General features: G+C 38.4%; 1 protein-coding gene across 4 annotated transcripts in view; it reads right to left on the bottom strand.

Moving 5' to 3' along the window:
- Positions 1-24,317, bottom strand: part of ltbp1 (latent transforming growth factor beta binding protein 1) — a 114,527-nt gene that overhangs the window by 74,030 nt on the left and 16,180 nt on the right. For all 4 annotated transcript variants that reach the window (XM_017430894.3, XM_017430912.3, XM_017430903.3 and 1 more), the window contains exons 3-4: positions 20,314-20,638; positions 7,912-8,057 (exon numbers count right to left, since the gene is read on the bottom strand). In XM_017430894.3, the coding sequence (XP_017286383.1) occupies positions 7,912-8,057; positions 20,314-20,638 (471 nt within the window). The remainder of the gene's footprint in view (positions 1-7,911; positions 8,058-20,313; positions 20,639-24,317) is intronic.

The raw sequence follows: 24,317 nt of genomic DNA, 5'->3' as shown, positions 1-24,317 counted from the left end.
TAAAGTCTCGGTTTGGCTCACTGATTTAATGTTTCTCTTGAAATTAGAGAAAATTAAATACTTTATTAGAGGCTCATCAAGACAATTCCACAGGGTGTGGGACCCTATGATGGAGTACTTTAAAAATCTAGAGTCCCTTCCATAAGCCTGTAGAGCCCTAAGATATGTGTGTGTGTATGCATATATATACTGTATATGTATATGTGTGTATATGTATATAATTGATGATGTCTAATTGTTGAATTGTTGACATGTAATTCCCCCATAGTCTGTTTTTTTTTTTGATGTATGTGGGTGGGGTTCGGTTGTTAAAAGAAAAAGTAAATTCAAGTTACTGTATTTGTATGTACCTTGCTTTATACTTTCTTGAATAAAAAATATATATAAAAAAAAAATACTGTACCAGACCAGCTTCAGAAATGGTCTGAGTGAAGCCATCTTGAATCTATTTTGAGAGCGTTCACACCTGTAGTCTGTTCAGTGGCGTCCATGTGTGATCAGATCACCCAGGACGGAGTTAGTGCCTGAATCCAAAAAAGTCTAAACACAGTTTTTTCTGAATTCAAGTAGCGCACAAATGTATTTTGTTACCACAAATACAATTTGTTTTCTCCACAGGAGTTGGAATATATATATATATATGTATTCCAACATATCTTTCCAGATGCTTTTGCAGGTACAATGTTGTTCTTCATCTGTACTCAACACTACAACCCAAACACTGACCCAACAATGAAAAGCAATTTGGTTCTTGTCAAAGTTGCAATCAAAAACTCATCATTTCTCTACCCTCTTACCAACACCAACCATAATGAGTGGTGAAAACATCTGCAATGCTTGTAGGAAAGAAAAAAAGCTTTATTCAAAAAATATACTTAAGGCTCAGGAAAATCCCCCCCATTTCCAAATTCTCTTTTTTTTTTTTCCCTAATCGTGTTCTGTTTTGTCCATTTTTTAAAACTCCACATTTTTTTATTTGAAAAGTATTTAATCATATGGGTTTATAGAATTGTTACAATTTCATATGAAAATATCTCAAGTTTAATGAAAAAAAAAACAACTAAAAGAGTTTTAGTTTAACAGAACATTCAATGCTTTCTTTAAGTGCCTAAACATCTTATAATTAAATAAAAAATACATTTCAGTCTTTTTGTGATTATAAAGCTAAACCTACTGGATTGTAATAGTCTCCTAATATGTCCAACTTAAGTTTTTGGAACTGCTGCAGCCTTCATGCTGCTTCAACATGGAGTTAACTGGGGTTAACACTTCACCTAAATGATGCAAGTTTGATTATTTTTTCTGGAGGAACATCTGATTTGTTTCACACAGACAGCTACAGTCTTGATAAACTTATGTTTTGTCTCTGAAGCATGTGGGAGAGTTTGTTGAATTAATCTGCTAACATTAGCTCACTTCCTTTCTGTTTTTGATTTGACTCTTGACTTTTCTTTTCCTTTTTTTTTTGTTCGGGTCGTCATATAATTCTTGAGGTTCCAGTCCAATTGTGTGTAAACAAAACTTACAGAGAAGTTGTTCTCCTGATTAAAAAAGGAAACACTTAATGTAAATTTTTAAAGGGTTGTGGCAGAGATTGCTAAGGAAATCTGCTTGGTCAATGCTGCAGGCCAGAATGCAGTTCTATAAGTGTTAATCATTAAACAAATCTAAGATGCTTCTAAATCTGTTCCAGAAATCCTCTCAATGAGAATATCTCCGGTCACTGCGGCGCTGATGAGGGGATCCTCTCTGACCAAGTCTTCGGTCAGGACCCAAACTGTTACCATTTGTCTGAAGTTGATTTTGCAGTGTGGGACACCAAAGGGATGGCTAAAAGGAAGATGAGGAATAACTTTCCCAGATGTGGCATTAAAGCCAGATGCTGACAGGCCGTCTGACGGAGAGGCTTCTTGATTTAGAAGAACAAACACATCTGCTACTTTCACAAAGTGTGGAGCCGACTGCGTGTTGAGCCAAGATCAGCCCTGGTGTTCCTGTTTTTTAGACTAAGGGCTTGGCTATTTGTAGACACATTTCTTTGCTGTGTTACAAAAGCAAGTGCAGCTGTTAGAAGCTGTGATGTACCTTACATTGATTCTGGAGCACACATATTATTGGATCTCAACCTGATTGTCGACCGAATTACAGCGGACTCCTAGATGAATTTAGATGTGAGGTTGTGTGCAGTAGTTTTGAGGATTAGTCTTATTTGAGGATGCTAAAACAACTCAAACCTTAAATGGGAGTTTTAAGGAGCATGTTGGCAGCACATCTGTGATGCAGGGCTCTTGCATAAAGAATTTGACTGGCCGTACTGGCCTCATGCTTATAGGCTACGATCCCATCCCGCTGACACATGGAGGTAGTGTCATGCATGCACGACGTCTAGCATATAGCTGCGTTCTAACACGGCCCTAGGGAGTCGAGATATGGCGAGACCAGAAGTATGGTGCATTCATAGATATACAAGATAGTATCATCATAGGAACATGCTGCTGATTGAACTTAATTAAGGCACAGCAGAGCACCTCGTGGTCATGAAAAAAAGCACAAAAAAGACTATTCGGCGAGCACCTAAAGCCTAGCAGCAGCAGCATTTTCTTCACACTAAAGAAGGAGTATAAAAAGTTTGTCAGCTATGTTCTAATAGGTTGTGAAAAGCGTAGCAGGGTCATCGTCCAGTGTGAAGGAAAAAAGACTGAGTCTACTTAGTGCAGAGTTAGCACAGTGACTTGCCAACTTTAAAGCAGAGAAAATCAGGTTGGAACTTCTCAGAAATCTGCTCGGTGCTAATGTGGAACAGTATGAGACTGTGTGCGCTGTACGATTCTAACATGGTGCTCCATACACAGGCCCTATAAACGATATAGAGATTTCTCTGAAATGAAAGTGGAGACTCTTCAGTCAGTCCTGAGAATCTTCACATCTCTGACCCCAAACACTGAAAATGTGTGTGAGTTGCTTGACTTTATATTGATTCTTTTTCGCTATTTTTATTCCTTGTAACATTAAGGTAAAAAGGTCGTAGCTGTGTCTTTGGACTTTCACCAATGGGATGTTTTTGGCTCTTTTGAAGGCCTATGGTGAAAAACTTTTATTTTGAAAAGGTAAGTAATACTTGGCCAAAGAAAGGAGGACACGAAAACATGCGCTGAGGTTAAGTTTGAATAATGTTTTTTCACCTGGTAAAGACAAGATTATTTTTATGATGTCCTCATACATGAAACTCTGTGTTTGTAAGGCGCTTTGGGCAAATTCAGTTATTTTAAATGCGCTTTATAAATAAGAGGGACAGGGACATCTGAGGCAAAAGTCAATGGACGATGAATCAAATAAGGCAAGCCTTGAAGCAAGTCGTGGTTACAGAGTTATGTTTTTTTAAAGTAGAAAAACATTATTTCTGTCCAACGCACCAATGCAATAAATATCTATTTTTATATACATATATAAATCACATTTTAGTGTCTCCCTCCTATCCCGCCTATACATGTCTGTGTCCGTTTTTTTTTTCTTTGACGTCTGGCAGTTTCTTTGGCTTTCACCAACTCCTAGCTGAAATTAAAACGAGGTTAGCTTGAATCAAGCGAAGCCACACATCAACATTGCTCCGTCTGCCGACCACCAAATATTTATATATAACATACCCAGGCCTGTCTGACTGGCTGTGGTAGGAAGCCCAGCCACTTTGAAAAATATTGGCCCATTCATTGCAGCGCGCTGGTGAGTCCGACGTTGGCGTTCAGCCTTGGATCCCTGACAAGCCACAGCAACCGAACTGGTGAGCTGCTGGCTGTTGTTTATCCATCAGATGTAAAATTTTGACCACCAAACAAAAAAAAAAAAAAGATTTTTTTTTCTTGAAATGGTTTGTCCAGCTTAGAAATAAATAGTTGTTGTTTTTTTTTGCATGTTTTGTTGTATTAGACGTTCATAAATAAAACGAACAGGAACAGTTCTGGTTCTCTGAAAAGCGGGTCTGTTTAGTGTTCATGACAGTAGCAGCCATTTAACGCCGCACTGGGGTGAGGGGGGGCTCCCACTCTGAACACGGAGGTGTTGGACAGAAAGACTTCAATTTGGAGCAAATGACGGCCATTCAGACACAGCTCACTTCCACTTCTGTTCATGGAGGTACTTGTTTCAGTAAACTCCGAGGCTCTCCTCAAACAACACACTTATTTTGTTCCATCTCACGCCCTAATTCTCACACTCCATGACTTTGTCTGAAATTGCCCCCAGAAAATGAGCCTAATAATTCATTTTGGACAGTTCCAAGCAGCAGGCAATGCTTAAGTCTTTATGTCGTTACGACTGGAAGTGCAATTTGAACAAATCCTTTCACTGCCTAACTGAAGACTCCACATTCTCTCCATGTCCTCGGGGTGCCGGAGCAGATGGGATGGCTTTTATGTTTTCTGTCTGATTGTGTGAATGAATTAACAATAAAAGTTTCGCCATGAGTTTAAAACTACTACCTGGAAGAAGCCCACTTTTTCTCCCCATCAACAAAGTTTCTTAATTGAAAAAGCACATCAGGATTTTCTTATATTCCTTCTTTCTTTTTTTTTTTCAGAATTAAAACATAATAACCCAGACAAACTATGATAATGCAGCAATGTTTATTAAAACTAATGTAACATTATCTGGTGATGTGAAGAGAACATCAGGCTTACTCTGGTTTCAGGAAGTAATCAGTTCCACTTTACTTTTGCAATTTTGTTATGTTTTAACCAGATTCTGCAATTGTTTTCCAATTATGTCAACTGATTCAAAATAATAAACTGAAAGGTCACATTTTTATATGTATTCAGACCCTTTACTGAGTTGAGACACCTTTGGCAGCAGTGTCTTTGGGTTTGATGCAGCAAGCTTTGCACACATGGATTTTTTTGTTACTCTTCTTTGCAAATACTTTTAAGCCTAATCTGGTTGGATGAGGACTGTTGGTAGAGCCATTCTGAGGTCTCTCCAGAGATGTTTAATAGGTTTCAAGTCAGGTCTCGGACTGGTCCACTCCAAGACAATAAAAGAGTTGTCTCTAAGCCACTCCTGTGTTGTCGTCTCTGTGTGATTTGGGTCACAAAATTAAGCAAATAAAACCATTTTGACAAAGTGCAAAAGAACAATAAAAGCATATAGAAAGATAAAAATATAAAATTAGAGACACACAAAGAAAGAACATTTCATACAATTAAAAGGGAAAAGCAAGCTTGGATAAAGAGCAAAAATGAAGGAATATAGGAAAAAAATTACAAAATATATAAATAGCACAACATATTTCTTTGCTTTAAACAAAGGCAGCAGCAAACAGGATGGTCTTCAACCTTGTTTTAAAGGAACTCGCAGTCAGAGTGGTCTGGCAGTTTTCTGGGAATTGGTTTCAGATATTTGGTGCATAAACAGCTGAAAGCATCTTCTGCCTGTTTGGTTCTGACTCCGGGGACAGAGAGCAGGTTCGACCCTCGTGCTCTCAGAGGTCTTGATGGTTCATGATGCAGCAGAAGATCAGAGATGTTTTTTGGATGTTTTTAGTGCTTTGAAAACCAGCATTAAGATTTTAAAAATCAATTCTGTGAGCAACAGGAAGCCAGTCTAAAGACCTCAAGGCTGGACTGATGCAATCAACTCTCTCTTTGGGAGGACTCAAGCAGCAGCGTTCTGGATCAGCTGCAGCTGTCTGATGGAGGTTTCGGGAAGACCAGTAAATACTCCATTACAATAGTCAAGTTGGCTAAAAATAAATGCATGGACGACTTTTTCTAAGTCCTGCTGAGTCATCAGTCCTGAAATTCTAGCTACATTTCTCAGGTGGGAGAAGTCCATCTTTGTTTCTGTTTTAATGTGGCTGTTCAGACTCAGGTCAGAGTCCATGATCACACCAAGGTTTCAGAGTTTTGTCAGAACTTTTTAGCATCACAGACTGCAGGTGTGCACTAATTTTTAGTCTTTCCTCTTAAGCTCTAAAAACTACTACTTCAGTTTTATCTTTGTTGAGCTGAAGAAGGTTCTAACACATCTAATGTTTGATTCATTAATACACTCACTCAGTGCTTGTATTGGACAGGTGAACCTTCAGCCCAGTCTGAAGTCCTGAGCTCTATGGAACAGGTTTTCACAGAAGATATCTCTGTAATTTGCACCATTCAGTTTTTCCTCAATCCCAACCCCTGGTGCTGGAAAAGACCCCCACAGCATGATGCTGCTACCGCCATGCTTCGCTGTGGGGAAGGGGCCGGGAAGATGATTCCAATTTAAGCACCAGCCCTTAAATTTGAAGCCCAGTTCCATATTTTGACAACCTAAAGTGATCCACACTGCAGACATGTGTCTACACAAAGCTGAAGTTTGGAAGGTTACTCGACAATTTGCTGAATATTCTTATAACGAGCAAAAAAACTTTTTGAAAAAGTCTGTAAAGCTGATTAATGCACGAGCAAGACGAAGAAGTTGCCGATGGGCTTTAATCTCAGTGCTGCAGAATTCATCAAGTTTTAATCTTGATAATAACTTTGGTGTCCCATGAATAGATGACCACGGTGTCCTTATTTTAGAAAAGATATGCTCCATCAACAAAATGCAAAACAAAAGCAAATTAAATGTTTTCCAAAGCACCGACTGAACAGGAGGTGATGATTAACCTTCCCTGTTTCTACAAACAATAGATAGGCTGGTAAAACTTCTGGTAGTGTTTGTTATTATTAGGGTTTTTTTTTTCATTTTAAATGATAATAGAGGACTGACCTATAACATTTAATTTTCTGTAAAAATTTAATTATACATAGTTTTTATTCAATTTTTAACACAGTACCCAGCATTGAGTTCTCTCTCTGTCAGTTTAAAACAAAGCAGATGCTTGTTTTTTTGTCCTGCTGTAAAGTAAGTGCTTCATATACATTATGAGCTAAAATTCACCTTAAACTTTATAACTGAATATAGTGGGAAACTACCATTTGACGATAATGATCAGGAACTCTAGTATCTATTGTTTTGTTGACAACTACTGATATTTTTCCTCGTAGACTCGGCTGCACAGAGTTAACCGGTTCGGATTGTTTTCAGATTCCAAACTTGTCAGGTTGTCACATTTTTTTATAATTATGTGCCAACAAAACTTACTGGAAAGTTGTTTGCTCGAATCATAAAATCTTGTTTAGATGTCGTTATGTGATAAACTGTGCTTAAACGTAAAAGGCGCCATTTCTGAATGCTTTGATTGGACCTTGTCGCCACGCCACATCACACAGACAGGAGGCTGCGAGGGACAGAATGTGGTCTCTTTTGATTTGAGGACGTAATTGAAACTTGTTTAAAAAAAACATTTAAATGGTTAAGAAATAACCCCAGATTTGTTAGATGACCTCCACATATGAACAAATTTCATAACACTTCACATTTTACAATGAATTCCATTTTAAACATCTAATTCTGCAACTGGTTTACACTCAGATTCATGCAATAATTAGAAAATTTTGCATTTTGCAAAAGGAAGGGATGGTTTCTTTGCTCTAACATAAAATACTGTTTGTTTTGTTTTTTTACAAAACGTCTGGGAGGTTTCATTATAAAACTAAATTACAGATTTTTAGGCACTTTACTAAAGTGAAGTGAAGTGAAATTTATTTATATAGCACTTTTCAGCAACAAGGCGATTTAAAACACTGAATGTTCTGTTTAACTGAAACACTTATGGTTGCATTTGTTAGAATTTACACAAGAATCCAAAAAATTGTGATATGATTAGATATTTTTCAGGTAAAAAAAAAATGTAATTACAACATAAAACATGAAATTCACAAATAAAACCGTAAAAACGAAACAGGTTTCTGATGGCCTTATTTAATCTTCCAAACAAACATCACATGATCAAATACAAGAGAAAAAGTGTTGTTTCTTTTGTTTAGACTTACTCACCGTGGATGGGGTTGTGTCCCACAGTCAGAGGAATGGGCCTGTCGGGCTGGGGCTGGACGTGTGTTCCAGTGTGTGTGGTGTGTGTGTGGTAGTATTTGGGTTTTATGACATACTGCTGTCCGTGGTGCATCTGCACGGGACGAATCCTGGAGAAGCAAAACAAATAGGAACACAAATGCATGACACATGAGCAATTTGGATAATTAAAGAAGCGTTCTGCTATAAGGTAACAAACCCATTTCATACATTAATTAAACACCGAGCATTCCTTAAAGGAATGGATATCGCCCGCCGTCTTTCAAGCCAGAGGTTTAGACTGAGATCATCTTTGAAGAGAAGGGAGCTGTAGACACTTTGGTCAAACCTGTTAGTGCTTGGAGTATATGTTGTGAATGACTCTCAGCTACTACCACACCCAATTTTAGCTCAGTTTTTGTAAAATTCACTGAGTTATAGCCATTGATGAGTAAGCTCAAATCAAACAGCTGTGGCAGCCACATTGAATTGGGTTGACTCCTAAAGTGAATCAGTTATAGATGTCAAGCTAATGTTTACTTTGCAAGAGTTTCATTAAAATCCATCCAGTGGTTCATGAGATAATTTGCTAACGACACAGAGAAACACACGAACAAACAAAGACATGAGCAAAAACCTTACTTTCCCACCTTTCACCTTTCGCCAGCAGGCGATAAACTGAAGTGTCGTTGGTATAAATCACACTACAAACAGGAGCAGCTTTTACCCTCCGTCGTTCAGTTAGGCGGTGAGGAAAATGCTCGAACGTCAAGGCAGGTGTTTTGGAGACAGAAAGCAGCTGCTGTCACAGCAGTGAGCAGACTGTGGCTGAAAGGCCACAGAGAACAGAGCAGCGGCACCACTCTCACCTCTGATTTACTGTCGTTTCAACCTTTCAGGTATGCGGGCCTGTGCCAGCACCTGCAAATCTGTGCTCTGTCAAACAATAGATTCTCCCTAATAAAACCACTTTCTCAAGAGAGGCCAAAATTCCTTTAGTTATTCAAGAACAATGTCACCGTCCTCCACTTCCTCGTCCCTTGTCTTTCCTCTTTTATCAGATCTGACTGGGCTCAGCATGCTTCTGTGGAGCTGAGGTGGAGGAGTTTTTAACGTCTTTTAAGACTGACTGAATTGAGGCATTGAACTCGAAACTCAAATCTAAAGTGACAGAGGTGTTGAGCAGAATCCCACAGGCCGCCACAGAGCCAAGTGAGGCACCTCACGTCCTCCAACAGGCGGGCTGGGGGTTGAACTTTGGCATCACAACACAGCAAAATGTCCACAGAGAAATAATAAACCCCACAGAGCCTGCAATGTTTTCATCTGGGTGTGACTTTGTGTCTTAGAGAGAATATGTGAATGAGTTCAGTCATGGGAAAAAGAAAGTTCTAAGGTTTTATATTGATTCCTGGTAAAAAAAAAAAAATCCTCTGGTCTTTACCAGATTCTAAAAAAAATCTAGCCTCAAGCGTACAAAAACACACAACAGATTCCATCCTGTCAATATTTATTTAAAAAGCCAAAATTGAAAATTTGTGTGCTAAATTAATTAAGACTGCTTTCTGGTTTTAGAAGACGACAAAGAACAACAGACTGCGAGCAGATGTTGATCACCAGATGTGTTGGTGGTGAGACCGAAGGTCCAAAAGACGTGGATTGGGAAATAAACGCTCCTTGGCTAAAGTTTGAACAAGAACAAATACGGTATGGAAGAGAAAACATTTCTCCTGTCTAATGTTGGAGTAAACAAACTAAAAGATGTCACAAAGTGGTACAGAATCAAAATGTGATGCTTGTGTGATGGGCTGTTGTCAAGGCTGAGCGTTGGCTGCGAGGAGCCATGTACAAAAAAAGAATCCTTTAAATAACAGAGGCCATGTTTAGTGTTCAACTCCTCACCGTGCCCAGATGAGTTTCTGCATTTAGCCAGGGTTAGTGTGGTGACAGGGGCTCACATATGGAAAATAAAAATGGCTTTAATGCTCTTTGTCCTCAAGTCTAAAATAGAGAAAAATCTTTTTTTTTGTTATCATGGTTCAAAAGCCAGCATCCAGGATTATATGGCAGAAAATTGGTGAAGGCAGGATGTAGTGTGTCTCCATGACTGACTGAAACATTACTTGTCATTCAGTGTCTTTTCTGAGGAAGTATTTGCATATTTATTTGTACTTTTAAGTGTTTTTAGCACTGTTAGTGGAACAGAAAAGACACTAGCATTTCATAACATAAGGAATGCATCTCACCTGCCGCCTCACATGCCAAGGTTTTAAATAATGATGGTTTATGATCCGTCAGCTTTCAGAGTGTGTGGATCAATCTCAGCTACTACCACACCAAAATTTAGCTCAATGTCTGTAAAACTGACCTAGTTATAGATATTTTCATGTTGGCCAAGGTCGCTAAGCTGTGGCATTCATTTTTAATGGGGGTGACTCTAAAGGACTATTTTGTCATATCTTAATACATATATAAAATAATGTACTTACGTTTAAGAGTGTAAACGTGCATTTAAATGTGTTTTTATTATTGTTAGGTCACTTGTTTGTGACTGGAACCAGTTAGCATCATGTTTATCCTTTACAAGTATTACCACTAATGGTGTGAATGCCCCTGTAGCGCCAGAAGATGCACTGTGTTTATCTCTCCAATTAGGTCCTTACGCACCGAGTCCTGTTAACTCCACACCGAAAGCCAGAGCTTTACTCGGACAAATGCAGCATGTGCTCTGAATTGTGATCGCAAACTCAAGACATTAATGGACATAAGCGGCTTATCTCAACTTAGTTCCGGAGATCAATCTCTTGGGGACGGGTGGGAAAAAAAAGTGGAGGGTGACATGATACAGCGGAGGTCTGTGGTGTAAACAGCTTATGAAAATCTAAACAGTGATTGTCCCTCAAGTGTTTCTCCATCAAACACATATGGGAAACTGTCATTGTTGTGCAAAAATACTAGACAAAAAAACAAAACAAAACCAAAGCCATAATAAGAGCAGATGGATTTACTGGTATTTGTGATCTGTGGAGCTGTGGGATCACGTTTCACATCAGAACAATGACAATCAAATTAATTTTGTTTTTTTTCCATCTGTTTGGATCAGTTAGGTTTGCCCACCTTTATTAATTTACACATCTGTGTACTTTTTGAAATTTTGGTTAGCTACTAAAAGTCAAGCTCCCTAAGTTTTTAATCCATGCTACAAAAAACTTGTTAAGGAATTATCCAGCCATAGTGGTCAACAGATACATGTTAACGATGTTGGCAGATTAAGGTTAACTTCAGATTGGAGAAACAGCGATTAGTTCTGACTGTACTGATGAGCTAATGCTAGTCGGAGTAAGGCCAAAACCACAGTGGATTACTTAGGCCACACTTTTTTTGTTGTTGTTTTTTCTTGAGAAATACCTACGTAAACCATTTCTATTAATGTTTTTATCCACACAGAGATGCAGAAAATGCTGTAGCAACTATGCCAGGCCTGTATGTGGTACTGTAATGCTCACAATAAAATACAGACAAGACAAATGGTTGAAACAATAAAAAAAACAACTTTTGCATATTTTACAAAGTACTGTTCCGCATGGATGGAGCCTTAACAACAGCGATTTCTAAAATGTCATAGCAGTGCATGAGGTTATTTTATAAACATCTACATTGTTGTCAGACATCGACCTTTATGGTTATTTGTAGTCACACATCAGCAGCTAGGTAGCATTTCGTTGTGGCCTGGGCCACTTGTGACAGAAACATCATAACATTTCTGTTGAAACACATATAATGTGAAACTGACAGCTGCATAAAAACAGTACCTCACTAGGCTGAGGTACAGTCTTTGCATGAATTTATATCTAAGTCCAGTTGCCTCTGTTTAAAGTGGTTAGGATAAATCAAAAGTCTCAAACATTTAAAAAAAAAATACAAAAAATAAAAGGAAAAATCATTAGATTCATACTGACTATGTTTATATCTCTGCTGAGCTTGTTTTGCACATTTCTCTGCATTGTCTTCATTTGAGCTGGTGCATAACCTGAATGTTTATTCTATATTTGACTGAATTTGGACTCTAATGTTTAAATGTTGGACAAAACCTGTGACCATCACAGTGTGTTTTTTTATTCCTCATTTGTGCTTCAAACAGAACTGTTTTCTGGGGCTTAGTTACATAAAAATCCCAAGGGATTTCAGTGCAGGATTTGTGCACACAGCGCTCAAATAACAAGGACCTGCAAATAAGCTCGAACATTAATTCCAGCGTTAATGCTGTATCTTGGATGGCAGCAAACACTGAGTGTCTGCAAAAATAAATGAAGAAGGTGAGAGAGAAGTCTGGAGTCAGGCCAGTGAATGGTTACAGGAGCCTGCCAGCTTCAAATATCAGACAGGAGATTTTACTCATTTCTATATAAACATATTGGTGAGTCAGTGTTAAATGGCTGCGCTCTGTATACTTCACATTTGTGTGTGTGTGTGTGTGAGGAGCAGGCTGAGTCTGTTCAGTCTTGGCCCGGCACTGCTCTGGCTAGAATCACAATCCACCGCCGACCTCTACAGTCCATTCGTCCAAGTGTTTTTCCCCAGAGAGCTGACAGACTCCGGTCTACTGTAATGAACCCGGTGAACCTCAGCAGAGCCCTCACACACTTACAGACAGACTTCGGGAAGAGAACAAAAAAAAAAAAAGATCTCTGATTGGAGTGGCAGAAGTTTGTCTTGGGTTGCTGGGTGCCTGACGGGATCACTGAAGGGATTCTTTGCAATCCGGAGATCTTCTTGATAATATGGAAAGTCTGGTTAAGGAAAGGCCTGCCAGTGTTTTATGTATGTAAAAAATCTTGGGAGACCTAATCACTAAAAATGACTTCGAAATTCCTTAGCTTAACGAAAATGTATTCTTTTAAACCCATTATTACATTAATCATCTAGTGATAGGTTAGAAACAACTTACAAAATGATAGAGAGAAACCTGAAATTACCAAAATCACATTTGAATTAATTCATCCTAATCATGAGGATTAACAGGATTGACGAACAGATCCAATATTAAAAATTTGAAAGGGGTTGAAGTAAAAGACATTTTTTGAACTTTTACAACAAAGTCTATTTCCCATTACATAGTTATTCAATCAGAAATACTACAATATTCCTGCCAGCAGTGACCCGGGCAGCAGCAGAAGTGCTACAGCTAGCTGCTGCTGCTTCTATTTGCACTGTAAATATGCGCAAAACTGTAAATAACCAAGTAATGTGAAACTGTTGTCAGTTCAGTTCAAATTAAGCCCTATGTCTCCAAACTGAGGATGTTCAAAGAGCTATCTACAATAAGTAAGATATTAAGTGTTCATAACTTTTTCATAGAACCCCTCTTGAAAAGATCTGAAAGTTTAATGCATGAAATGAGAGTATTCATGATTTAATACCATTATCTTAAGATTACAAGGGACTTATCTCATCATCTCAGGATAACAAAACAATCATTTGATCAACACTGCCTGTGTCTACACCGATTTATGACAACATTCTTTTAAAAAGCTAAGCAGACAGTCATTTTGAATTTCTCTGCAATCATCTTGTCGTCTCAAGAAAACAACTCATTGTTGCTCAAGATGAATTGCTGCTTTTCTTATTGTGGACAGATAAAGTTACACTGTGACAGCAGCAAACATATCTGTTATCTGGAGATAACAACACAATCAACGTGCAATCTTCAGTCAGCAATGTCAAACTACACATTTCTGAAGAAATGTTGAAGGGTGCCAATCCAACCAATACCCGAAACTCCAACATTTATCAACTCTTTAAAGCCCAATAGTAGTTGGAGCTTTTGTAATAATCTAAGCTCACAAAATGGCAACAGTTTGAAGCATAAACTGTATAAGACGAGTAAAAAGAACCAAGATAAAAAGAAATGTTAAAGATGCTGTCAGCGACTCATTAGGGTCATAATGGTAACGACAGTATCTGCTGTCTGTTACTCCTTGTCAGCACTCCTAATACAACAGACAGACAGAAACACATAAGCCTTAAAGAAACAGACACTGTGCAAAAACTGTGAACTGCATTGAAATAAATCTCTGAACTGTAAGCAGCAGAAGCGACTGGTCGTCACATAAGTCAATTATAATGTGTCTATAGTGTTTGATGAAATATGACCAGTTAAAAAGACCCTTCCCTTCCAGCTCTGAGGAGAAAATTCTGAGCTTAGATATGATGGAAGTCAATGGGAGATGGGATGTGAGCTCTCCGCACTCTGGAAGGATTTATGAGAAAACTATAAGTCCTTTAGAAATGAGAGGACAAAGAAGACAAAAATAAATGTGATGTATAAACTGTATAAGCAGTGTAAAGATTGTGAAAATAAGAAGTCCAGAAAGAATTTTGGAAAGTTTAGACTTTCCAAAGTTAGTGTTTGATGTCCTCACCCTTTAAATCAAAACTTCGGTGATAAAATCTCCAAATATCATAAATCTGAAACCGTCCTTACGTAAAAACCATTAAAGACATCAAAATGCCATTTCAGTCGTGTGAAGTCCAACTTTCTCACCTGATAAAACTTTGAGCCATGTTTCTGCTGTGAAATCTGTCTGAGCTATAGAGCTCTAAAAGGGACTGGGTTTTTTTCAATAGATTTGCTAAAATCTTGTTGTCTAAAAGGAAACATTTGGCATTTTCTTGAGAATTTCATCTATATCGAACAATATACTGCAATATACAATATACAATATGATTTGATTGCATGTTTTTTTGTATGAGTTTTCTAATGTTGCCAGAGAAGATACAAATCAAAAATCCTAATGGAAACCGAAGTGCTGATGCGTACAGACCTTTGATTGCAAGTACAGCCATTCATGAAAAAAACTGAAAAGTAAGGGAACTGAAAATTGATTAAATGTTAAAAAAACAAGTGAGGTTTTCATCCTGGAAGCAAACTGATACTGGACTTTACAAATTACCCTGTTTTGTTCAACCCTTCTCACTTTAAAAAACTCACAACCTATACCTGAGGTGTCTTTTGAGCAACTATTATGAGAGGGCAATCTGCAACTTCAGGCACCAGTAGAAATAATTGTCTTTCTTAAACTGCAATCCAATATAAAAGAACAAGTGTTTCCATTCATGTGGGACTCAGCAGTGGGTTACACACACACACCTTTATGGATTAAAGCTCCCATACTTTCAGCAGCACCATTTGACTCTTGCAGCTGAACCACAGTGACAGCCATTACAATAGCATTAGGCTGTCATCCTTGATTTATGGGCTGGACAGGGATCATCCAGCCTTATAAATACACATAAACCACATGGGAATTGTATTAAAGTGCCACTGATATCTTAATGCAATTGCTCATTCTTGTCCTGACACACAAAACACTTCCTCTGGACATTCATCTACGCCCTTTTGCCCGCGCCCATTTCTCTTCCATAAGTGCTGCCCACGTATTACACGATTCACTTGACAAGTGGGTTTATACAAAGAGGGTGGTTTGAAAAATGACCCACAATATAATAATTATAGTTGTGCTGAAAGTCACTCCTGAACCACAGACTGGAAACTCCAATGCATTGATTTTATTTTATTTTTTTCAGTGCCTACAGGAGTCTACAGGAAGTTATTAGATCATTTCAAGAACATTCTTAAAACAAACCATCAAAAAGAAACATAAAGCGACAAATTTAAGTGTGTTTATTAGATGACAGAGGATGTTTCAAAGCACATTTTTGGTTCCCATTCACCTTTCACTGGTTCTCTTGTTGCCGTGGACCAAACCTTTTCCACACTGCTCATAAGAAACAAACAGAGCTCCTGTGTTTCATCTGAACTAACTAATCTTGCTTTGCTTTGTTGTAGAGTGCTTTAGACAACATCTTCCCCTACTCCTTTTAGCTCATAGAAGTTGGCAAAAAGCAATTTAAAAAAGCATGTCTGCCCTCTTTTAAACAAAAATAATGATCACCCGTAACTATTGTATTTTTTCTTTGATTTCATGCACAGGATTCTGGATTCTGTTTTGTGACAGTCCAAGACAAATTTGACCCGTCCGGGCAAAATGAGTCAGAATGTGAAAAGTGTGAATATTGATTTTCGTCATATTTGAGATTAGCAAAATTTAAATTAAAAAAACACATCCATAAATACACCATCTATTAATTCAACTAGCTAATATGGCACATAATGTTCCTAATTTACCTTTAGATTGAAACTTTATAACAAGTATGTCTTCAGAAAAAAGCCTTTTAGTTCTAATCCTCTTAGTGTCCTTTGAAACTGACCGTTTTTCCTCTGCCAGCTGCTGAAGCGCAGGGAAACTCCTTCAATGAATGTTTGACATCATTGTAAAACTTGGGGATTCCCCTTTGAAAAGATAGAGCTCAAGTTCCTGACTGCATCAATCCAGATAAAAAAAATTGTGCTTTTAAAGTGCTACTCTTGTTAACAAAACTTGATTGTTGCTAGCTAGGTGATAAATCGCCAAATTTCAACAAAACTATATAGCAATTTAAAGCTTGTGAGATGGAGAATTTGAAAATAAAAACTCAAAATGAAAAAAATCCCTCATTAAGACCCTTTTTGCCATGGCCATAAATACATGTATAGTTACAGCCCTCATATATGGGTTAATGTTGTTAGGTCTCTGTTTGCCTGTTCCATATGAGAAATGTTTCAAATAGCCTTAAGAAAATGATTATTTTTGTCAATATGCAACTTAATTCATTTAGACTTTGTTTAGTGGAAAATAGCCAAGATTCATTTTTTTCTCTTTAGTATCAAAAATGTTAATTGGTGTTTTTTTTAATTTAAACTTCAAGTACTGTGGCAGGCAACATCATTTATATAGGACAAGAGCTTCCCTGGCTTCCCGAACCACAGTGGACAGTTGTAACCTCTGTGTAACCAGGCCCCATCACAACCCTCTATCGTGCAGCCTCTGATGTTTATCTAAATCACACAAGACGAGCACCGGAGTCGCAGTGACACAGGCTGCGCCGTCCTTACTCCCTTCCTCTGGGAATCCCTCCCTAAACATATCTGAGCCTGCTCCAATCTGAAAACTTCAAAAGACAAATCAAAACTCCACCTCTTACTGCTGCTTTTAATGTGGATTTGTCATTGTTTATAGTAGATTGCAGAAGTATTCACCCCCTCTTGGCCTTCTCTGTACTTTTGCTTTGTATCCTTAAATGTAAATGGAAATTTTCTGCTTTCTGTATTTTTATTCTACACATAACTACCACTTTGAAAATGCACAGTGTTTTCTTTTATTGCGAAACAAACTAGTTATTCACACTAAAGGACTTTTTTTAGTGAGTCTTATTTCTAAACACCCTTAATGTCAACACTTTATAGAGCTCATTTGTTACAGCCACTAGTATCATTTTCTTAATGGTAAAACTGCTCCATGGATTGAGGTCTGGGCTTTGACTGGACCATTCCAGGACATTAAATTTTCCTCCTGAAACTTGTGGGATGTGTTTTGGGTTAGGGTTAGGGTCTCATATCTCTGGAAGTCTCAGACAAGTTTCCCTCAAGATTTTTCCTTGTACTCTGACCAGTTTCCCAGTCCGTGCTGATGAAAAACATCTCATAGCATGATGCTGCCACTATTATGCTTTATATAGGGATGGTGTTTTCAGCATGATGAGAGGTGTTAGGTTTACACCAGACATGGTGTTGACCTCGATGTCCAAAAGGTTCAATTTTAGTACTTTCTTCACATGTTCGGGGAGTCTCTAATAGGCTTTTTGGAAAAGTACAAACATCAACCCTGATCTGTTCTTCTCTACAACTTTGTTTTTACATGTGTGGAGAGTTCCTTGGTCTTCATGCTATCTCTTGCTTGGTGGTAGCCCAAACTACTTAGAGGTGTTGCTCTGTTGTTGATTCTGGGAGCTATCAGAACAGGTGGCTGTATACTGAGATCATCGGACACTACCATTGTTCCTGAAGAATTACGGTGCATTCACACCAGCCCTGTTTAGTCTACTTTAATCAAACTAGAAGCAGGAAGCGGACTACAGCACAGGGCCTTCTGGGTAAACACACCCAAAACAAACGCATTTCTACCACTAGCGGGACAAATGGCTCGTGGTCAGACGTTGTGTGAAAAACAATATTCTCCGTGGTCTTCTGCTTCATCTTCCGCTCAAAAAAAATGTGAAAAATGTTTGTTTGGCACATGTACCACAGACAAAACAGAAATCCTAAAACTGCTAAAATCTGACACCACTCCATTTTTGTTTACGTTTCGAGAAAAAGGAAGTCGTGCTCAGTGTCTTCTTCAGAGGTTTTCGTGTCGTTTCCTTCGGTAGTTCTTGGTGCAGCGCCACCACGGGCGACGGGGGGGACAGGTTGCTCAAAGGGTTTGGCTTGATTGACTCAGTTCAGTGTGAATGTGCACCAGCTGCAAATGGAACAAATGTTGCCATTTTGGTCCCCAATCGAACCAAGTCTACAGGACTATCAGCTGGGAATGCACCCTTAATAACACTAAAAGTAAACAAACCTAAGAAACAAAACTAAATAACCTGGGAGACTTTTTAAGTCAGGAAAAGTAAGCTTTAAAGGGCAAAAAGGGAAAGGAGTAATGAAATGAAAAGTCCCTTTGCTGGTGAATGATTTCCCAAAGAGTACCGATAAGTGGTCTCCAAAACAACTGTTGTATGTTTCGTCTGGTTTACACCAGCAGATTATGTAGTTTTAAATCTTTACTAGAGGACAGGAATGATTGTACAGCTCCTTTGGCAAAAGAAAGAAAATCAAACTGTACCAATGGATAATGTGTGTTGCTCCATAGTGAGTTATGTGTCTGGATATCTTTTAAATTCCCTCAAGTCCTTTGCTGATTTGTGATAAAAACTCATTGCTAGCAGCTGACCTTCACTTACCTGCTGTTTACACTGACAGGAGGACAAGCTCTCTACCAGATATTGTCGTATTTTTCCAAATAGGAAACCACAACCGGGGTTTTGCTAAAATAAATTGGAAAAAAAAAAGCTCTTTGTAAGAGATAAATCCTGTCTGCAAATTGAGGGCAGCTTTTGTGGACATGGATCTGGTAGCAATTACCTGCGTCTGGTGCAAAACATACAAAACTTCTCTTGACGTTTCGCAGGGAGCATTTAACACGGAAAATGCATTCATTCACACGCTTCGGATATCGCTCATTGCGTGACGGGTGCCAATATTTAACCGGACACTAGAACGTTTCCATGAACCTGCCAACCCTGAGCAGAGAGGTGGGAGACTCGCTTCATGCCTTCTATGTCCACCAACTTGAGCTGACAAGACGTTGGAGGCATTTTCCCTGTGGGTGAATGGACTGCACACTCTGCAGTCATCTGCTGGAGTGACAGTCCAAACAAACCAACATTCAACCACAGCAGGAACGAACAGCATTTCATCTCCATGTGTGAAAGCCTTCTGAGAAATCTGATCTATTATTAGAGTGATGGATGGCGAACAAGTGTACTGGCAAGGTTAACCACAATAAGACAGCTCTCACAAGGAGCCGATCATGTTGTTAAATTAAAGGCCTAGCATTCCTTGAAGGAATGCACATCACCCGCTGCCTTTCACGCCAGAGTTTTAAACTAAGATCATCTCATGATGAGAAATGACAAAGATAGAGCTATTTTGGGTTCAACATTAAAAATAACATTTTGCGAGATCTCAATGCTGAGAGTATGTGCTGGGACTCACTCTCAGCTACCACACCAGGTTTTAGCTCAATATCCTTAAAACAGATATACTTATAGTCATCTTTGTGCTGGCTAAGGTCAATTAGCTGTGGCAACCATCTTTACTTGGACTGAAAAGTTAATCAGGTGTGGTTGTACATCCAAATATAACTTTCTCACAATTTCATGAAAATCCATCAACTGGTTTATGAGATATTTTGCTAACAGACAGACAGACTTGAGTCCAATAGGTAATGCCAACAATCTGTTAGCACTCAGAGTATGAGCTGGGGATCAGTCTCAGCTACTACCATGCCAAATTTTAGCTCAATATCTGTGGAACTGACTGAGTTATAGCAATCTTTGTTTTTGCAATGGTCATTGAGTTGTGGCAGCCATCTTGAATTGGGTTGATTCCAAAGGGTAATCAGATGTAGATCTACACCCCATGCCATTTTCCCTGAAAAGTTGGGTTTAGAAATGATATTTTATTTGTTTAAGGATGGCACTGTCTTTCTTAGCTGTGCTATATTTTGATAGTTGTGTTTAATTAAGTTTCTATAGGGAGATAAAAGTTAAGATAGCTTGGAGGTGGATGACTGCTGGGAGAAACTTTCTGCAAAAGCCAGTCAGTGGAAAAGCATAAATGTAAAGTTGCACAACATGGAGTCCACAGTCAAAGAAAAGCTTGAATCAAAGGCTGGTACTTACTGCTGTTGGATGTGCTGCTGGATATACTGGGGTCTTACAAACTGGGGGGCCGCTTTGACAGTTAGCTTCATCTGGGCCATGTTGTTAGCCGAAGCGTAACCATTAGGTAACGCTTGCTGAGGAATGGGCCGCTGGGGTACCACGTTGTTTCCATTAGCATGCCCATTGGTGTGTCTGTTTGAGGGTCCGTTCCCAGGCTGTGCTGGATAGGAGTGTGTGGGCACCGAGGTCTGTTCACATGCCTTCCCCTTTGAACCGGGTTTACAGACGCAGAGCTGGGGCCTGAGGCACATTCCTCCATTCTGGCACTGAGGGACGCAGTTGGCTGTGTCGTAAAACCCAGACGGAGCAGCAAGACGAAGAAGAAGAAGAAAAATGAGAAAATAGGATTATGGTTAGAGATCAGTCCCACAAAAACATATACACTCGGATGAGAGGTGAAACGTCTTCAACGACGGAACAGAAGCCCAGTTGTTTTTGTTCAATCTTTTTTTGTATTTACCATGTCCTGAATGACTGAGAAGCTACACCAGCATACTAGCAAGGTGTACCTAATAAAGTAGCCAGTGAGAGTATAAGTCCTATTGAAAGTTTTCTGATTTGTATTTTATGTAGGACACCAGACAAGTCACTTTCACTTTTGAACAGAAAATTCTGAGCTCAGATATGATAGAAGTCAATGAGAGTTTGGAGGCGCAGACTCTGCATTCTAGAGAAAACTTTAAGTCCTACAGAAGTGAGAGACACTGAAAAAAAAAGAAGTCGTCTCCCATTTTGATGTATAAACTGTTTATGAGTATAAGGATTGTGGGGAAAAAAATGGTTTGTTTGCAAAGATTATGGAAAGTTTAAACAACGCAAAGGTTAAAGCGTGTGATATCATACTCTATGTTGAACAATCTGTGGGAAAACCTCCAAAAAGGAGACAAATTAAACTGCGATTGTGTAAAAACCATATAATGTATGGGAATGCCAGTTCAGCTGTTTACAATCTAACTTTCTGTGACAGGTTTAAACTTTGAACAATGATTCTTATGTGAAGTATGTTTGAGTTGTAAAGCTCCAAAGAGGGCTGGGCTTTCTCGCTTGATTTGCCAAAATCTCATTAAGGGGAAATTATTCAGTTTCTTGCAAATTCCAATTACACCATATGACAAACTGCTACCAGAGGAAATAGCACAGTTTATTGAGACACAGATTCTGATGTATTTTTTTGTATGTTTTTTTACAATGTTGTTGGAGAAATAGCAAATTAAATATCATGATGGAAACTAAAGAATAATGGATGAATAGTAATAAAGGTGTTTCAGTGCTTAAGCATTGGTGCCCTTTAATTAAGGAGTGGATTGAGATTTCTATACAGGTTTGCATCTGTATAAAGAACGCTGATCAATGCCAAAGATATAAAAATGGCTTGTTTAGATTAAAAATTCAAAAATGTCTATGTTTACCAGTGAAAAACTTCACTTCATCAGCTGGCAATGAAACAAACTTAGTCATTCGCTTTATAACTGTATTGTGTTGGACCAAATTCAAATTAAAGTAGAGATTGTCCCTTTAAAAAGTTTCCAAAGTTTTATTACATTTCCATTGTGTACTTTGACTGATTGCTTCATAATTGCTATATTTAAAAACAAACAAACAAAAAAAATGTGCTGGTGTTTTATCACTTTGTTAGTATCCTCTAAAGATAAATGAATACTTCACACAGAAAAGTCTTTTTGTTTCCCTCAAGAAGCTTGACTATTCTGACATCCTTACTTCTATACAGATATGATGCACTCTGTCAGGAATTTGCACAGACCAGCCAAAGAAACAATGAATAGGTTCAAAAAAGCTTCTTAATTTATTACAAAATGTCAGGAAAAAAATGTTTCAAAATAATTAATTGGGTCTAACACAAAAGTGAATACAACAGACCTTAACCCAGGCAGCAACCCACACAGCTCGAGCACAAAAAACTGACCTCCTAAACAAGACATGAGGGAAACTTAAATAGTGGCTGATCAGACCACTGCTGACACACAAGGGGTAAATAATTAACAAACTAACATACAAAAACTTAATACTGGTCAGAAATACTAACAACTTAAATAAAACAAATACTACTACACAAAACTAGTGACCCATAACAGAACTAGGTGACCCACAACAGAAGAAAACTAAACAAGTAATAAATAAATTTCCCCTCCCCTTACAAATGAATGGTATGGCCCACTGAAAAGATTATGCCATATAAGGAGAAGAAAAGTGGCTGGGATTCTTCTTTGTGGCACCCCAGCAGCAACTCCAAAGGAAACTGGTAACTCAAACAAAAAGAAAGTTAATCTGTTGCATATCAAAAACAATATAGCCAACTGACAAATAAAGTCAACTAAATGTGTGCACTGCAAATAGTTAACTAAAGAGTCAGGCTAAAAACAAGTTTAATTGAAAATGAAAATCTAAAACTACCTAATCTTTAATATGTAAACTCACAATAATGAAAACCAAAAAGAATAAAACAGTTACCATTATCTTTAGTGTGTGTGACAGCAGGAAGAGCTGTCACACACTCTTAAAGTAGTTTAATACACTAAAATATGAAATGCATAAATAGTCAAAGATACAGTAAATTTAAACAAACTCTATAAGGAAATCGTCAACAGATTACAATGAACTGATTCTAACTTTGAATTTTTGGGCTTATGTACATCTGTGTGTGTGCTGAGACCAACAAAAAGCCTCTAATTACACCAGGCAGATTATAGAGGCTCCCATTCTTCAACTACAAAGCCTCTCCTGCAGACAGAGGTTTACGTACTGCACCCCGACACACACGCATGCACATACATGCACAGATGTGTTTGCTTAAACAACACAAAGGACATTGTTAGAAGGTAACAGCCACACATCTGGACATTCTTCTGATTGTTCGTTGCTAAATATAAACCGAGCGGACGCCGTGAGGCTTCAGGAATCATCTTTATGAGGGCTGAAGTACAGGAACACACTCAGCCAATCTTTCGCAGTGACGCCCTGCTATAAGCGTCTCATTGAGTGTGTGTGGGTGTGTGTGTGTGTGTGGAGCAGGAGAAATGACTCAGAAAGAGGTCGGTCCTTGTCTGTTCCCCCAAGGGTCCCTGAGGGTGTGTCACCTCGTCACTCAGCTTGTTAGTCTAATTAGTGGCTTTGAGATTTGTGAAAATGATTAATGAAGGGAAAACTAAATAGCTGCTGAGTGACATCTGGAGGCACGAGGAAAAGCTCCTCCATCAGCAGTCAGGTCCCTACATCTCTCTGACAGCTCAAACTCTAAGGAACGAACCTGAGTCTCTGGCCATCTACCCCTAATATGACACATTTACTGGATATCCCTTGTTTTGTGTTGTGTGTTATGCACATTGCTTAAAGGAATAATTAGGCTATTCTGAAATGGGTTTCTATGTAAAAGTTATAAATAATATCTTATCTGCTGTAAATAGCTCCTTGAATGAACTCAGTTTGAACAAAAAGCGTTTCTGCCCAACAGGACTGATGAGCTGACAGGTAGCCCGAGAACAGCTAAGACCAAAAAGATTGCTGCCATCTTGAAATAACTAAATAACACAGTTATCACATAGTATTTTCATAGATGGTATGAAAATACCATCTATAGAAGTTGAAGTCAGAAGATGACCAATCTTCCTTGTCGGCCCTCTCCAAGTAAACAGACTGTTGCGCTTTGTAAAACAAAACAATACACTTCAGATTTTTTTTCAGGTGCTGTCTCTTATAGTTCTTACCTTGATGCTGTATGTTCAAATATTCATTTTTCTAAAATGTTTAGCTATAATTAGTTATTTCATATTCAAAGAAAGCTCATGCGGTGGTGTGCAGTGAAGAAAGTTGGACCTAAAGCCATGCCTCCATAGCACACAGACTCTAGTTCCAAAAATACTACATGGCAGCTCCTATATACCAGATCCTGCTTCAGTTCCCAATAGGAGAAGATAGGGAAATTTGGTCAATAATACATAAAGATT

Source organism: Kryptolebias marmoratus, linkage group LG22 (genome assembly GCF_001649575.2).
Source record: "Kryptolebias marmoratus isolate JLee-2015 linkage group LG22, ASM164957v2, whole genome shotgun sequence".
Classification (NCBI taxonomy): Eukaryota; Metazoa; Chordata; class Actinopteri; order Cyprinodontiformes; family Rivulidae; genus Kryptolebias; species Kryptolebias marmoratus.
This window is presented reverse-complemented; position numbering and strand designations above follow the sequence as displayed.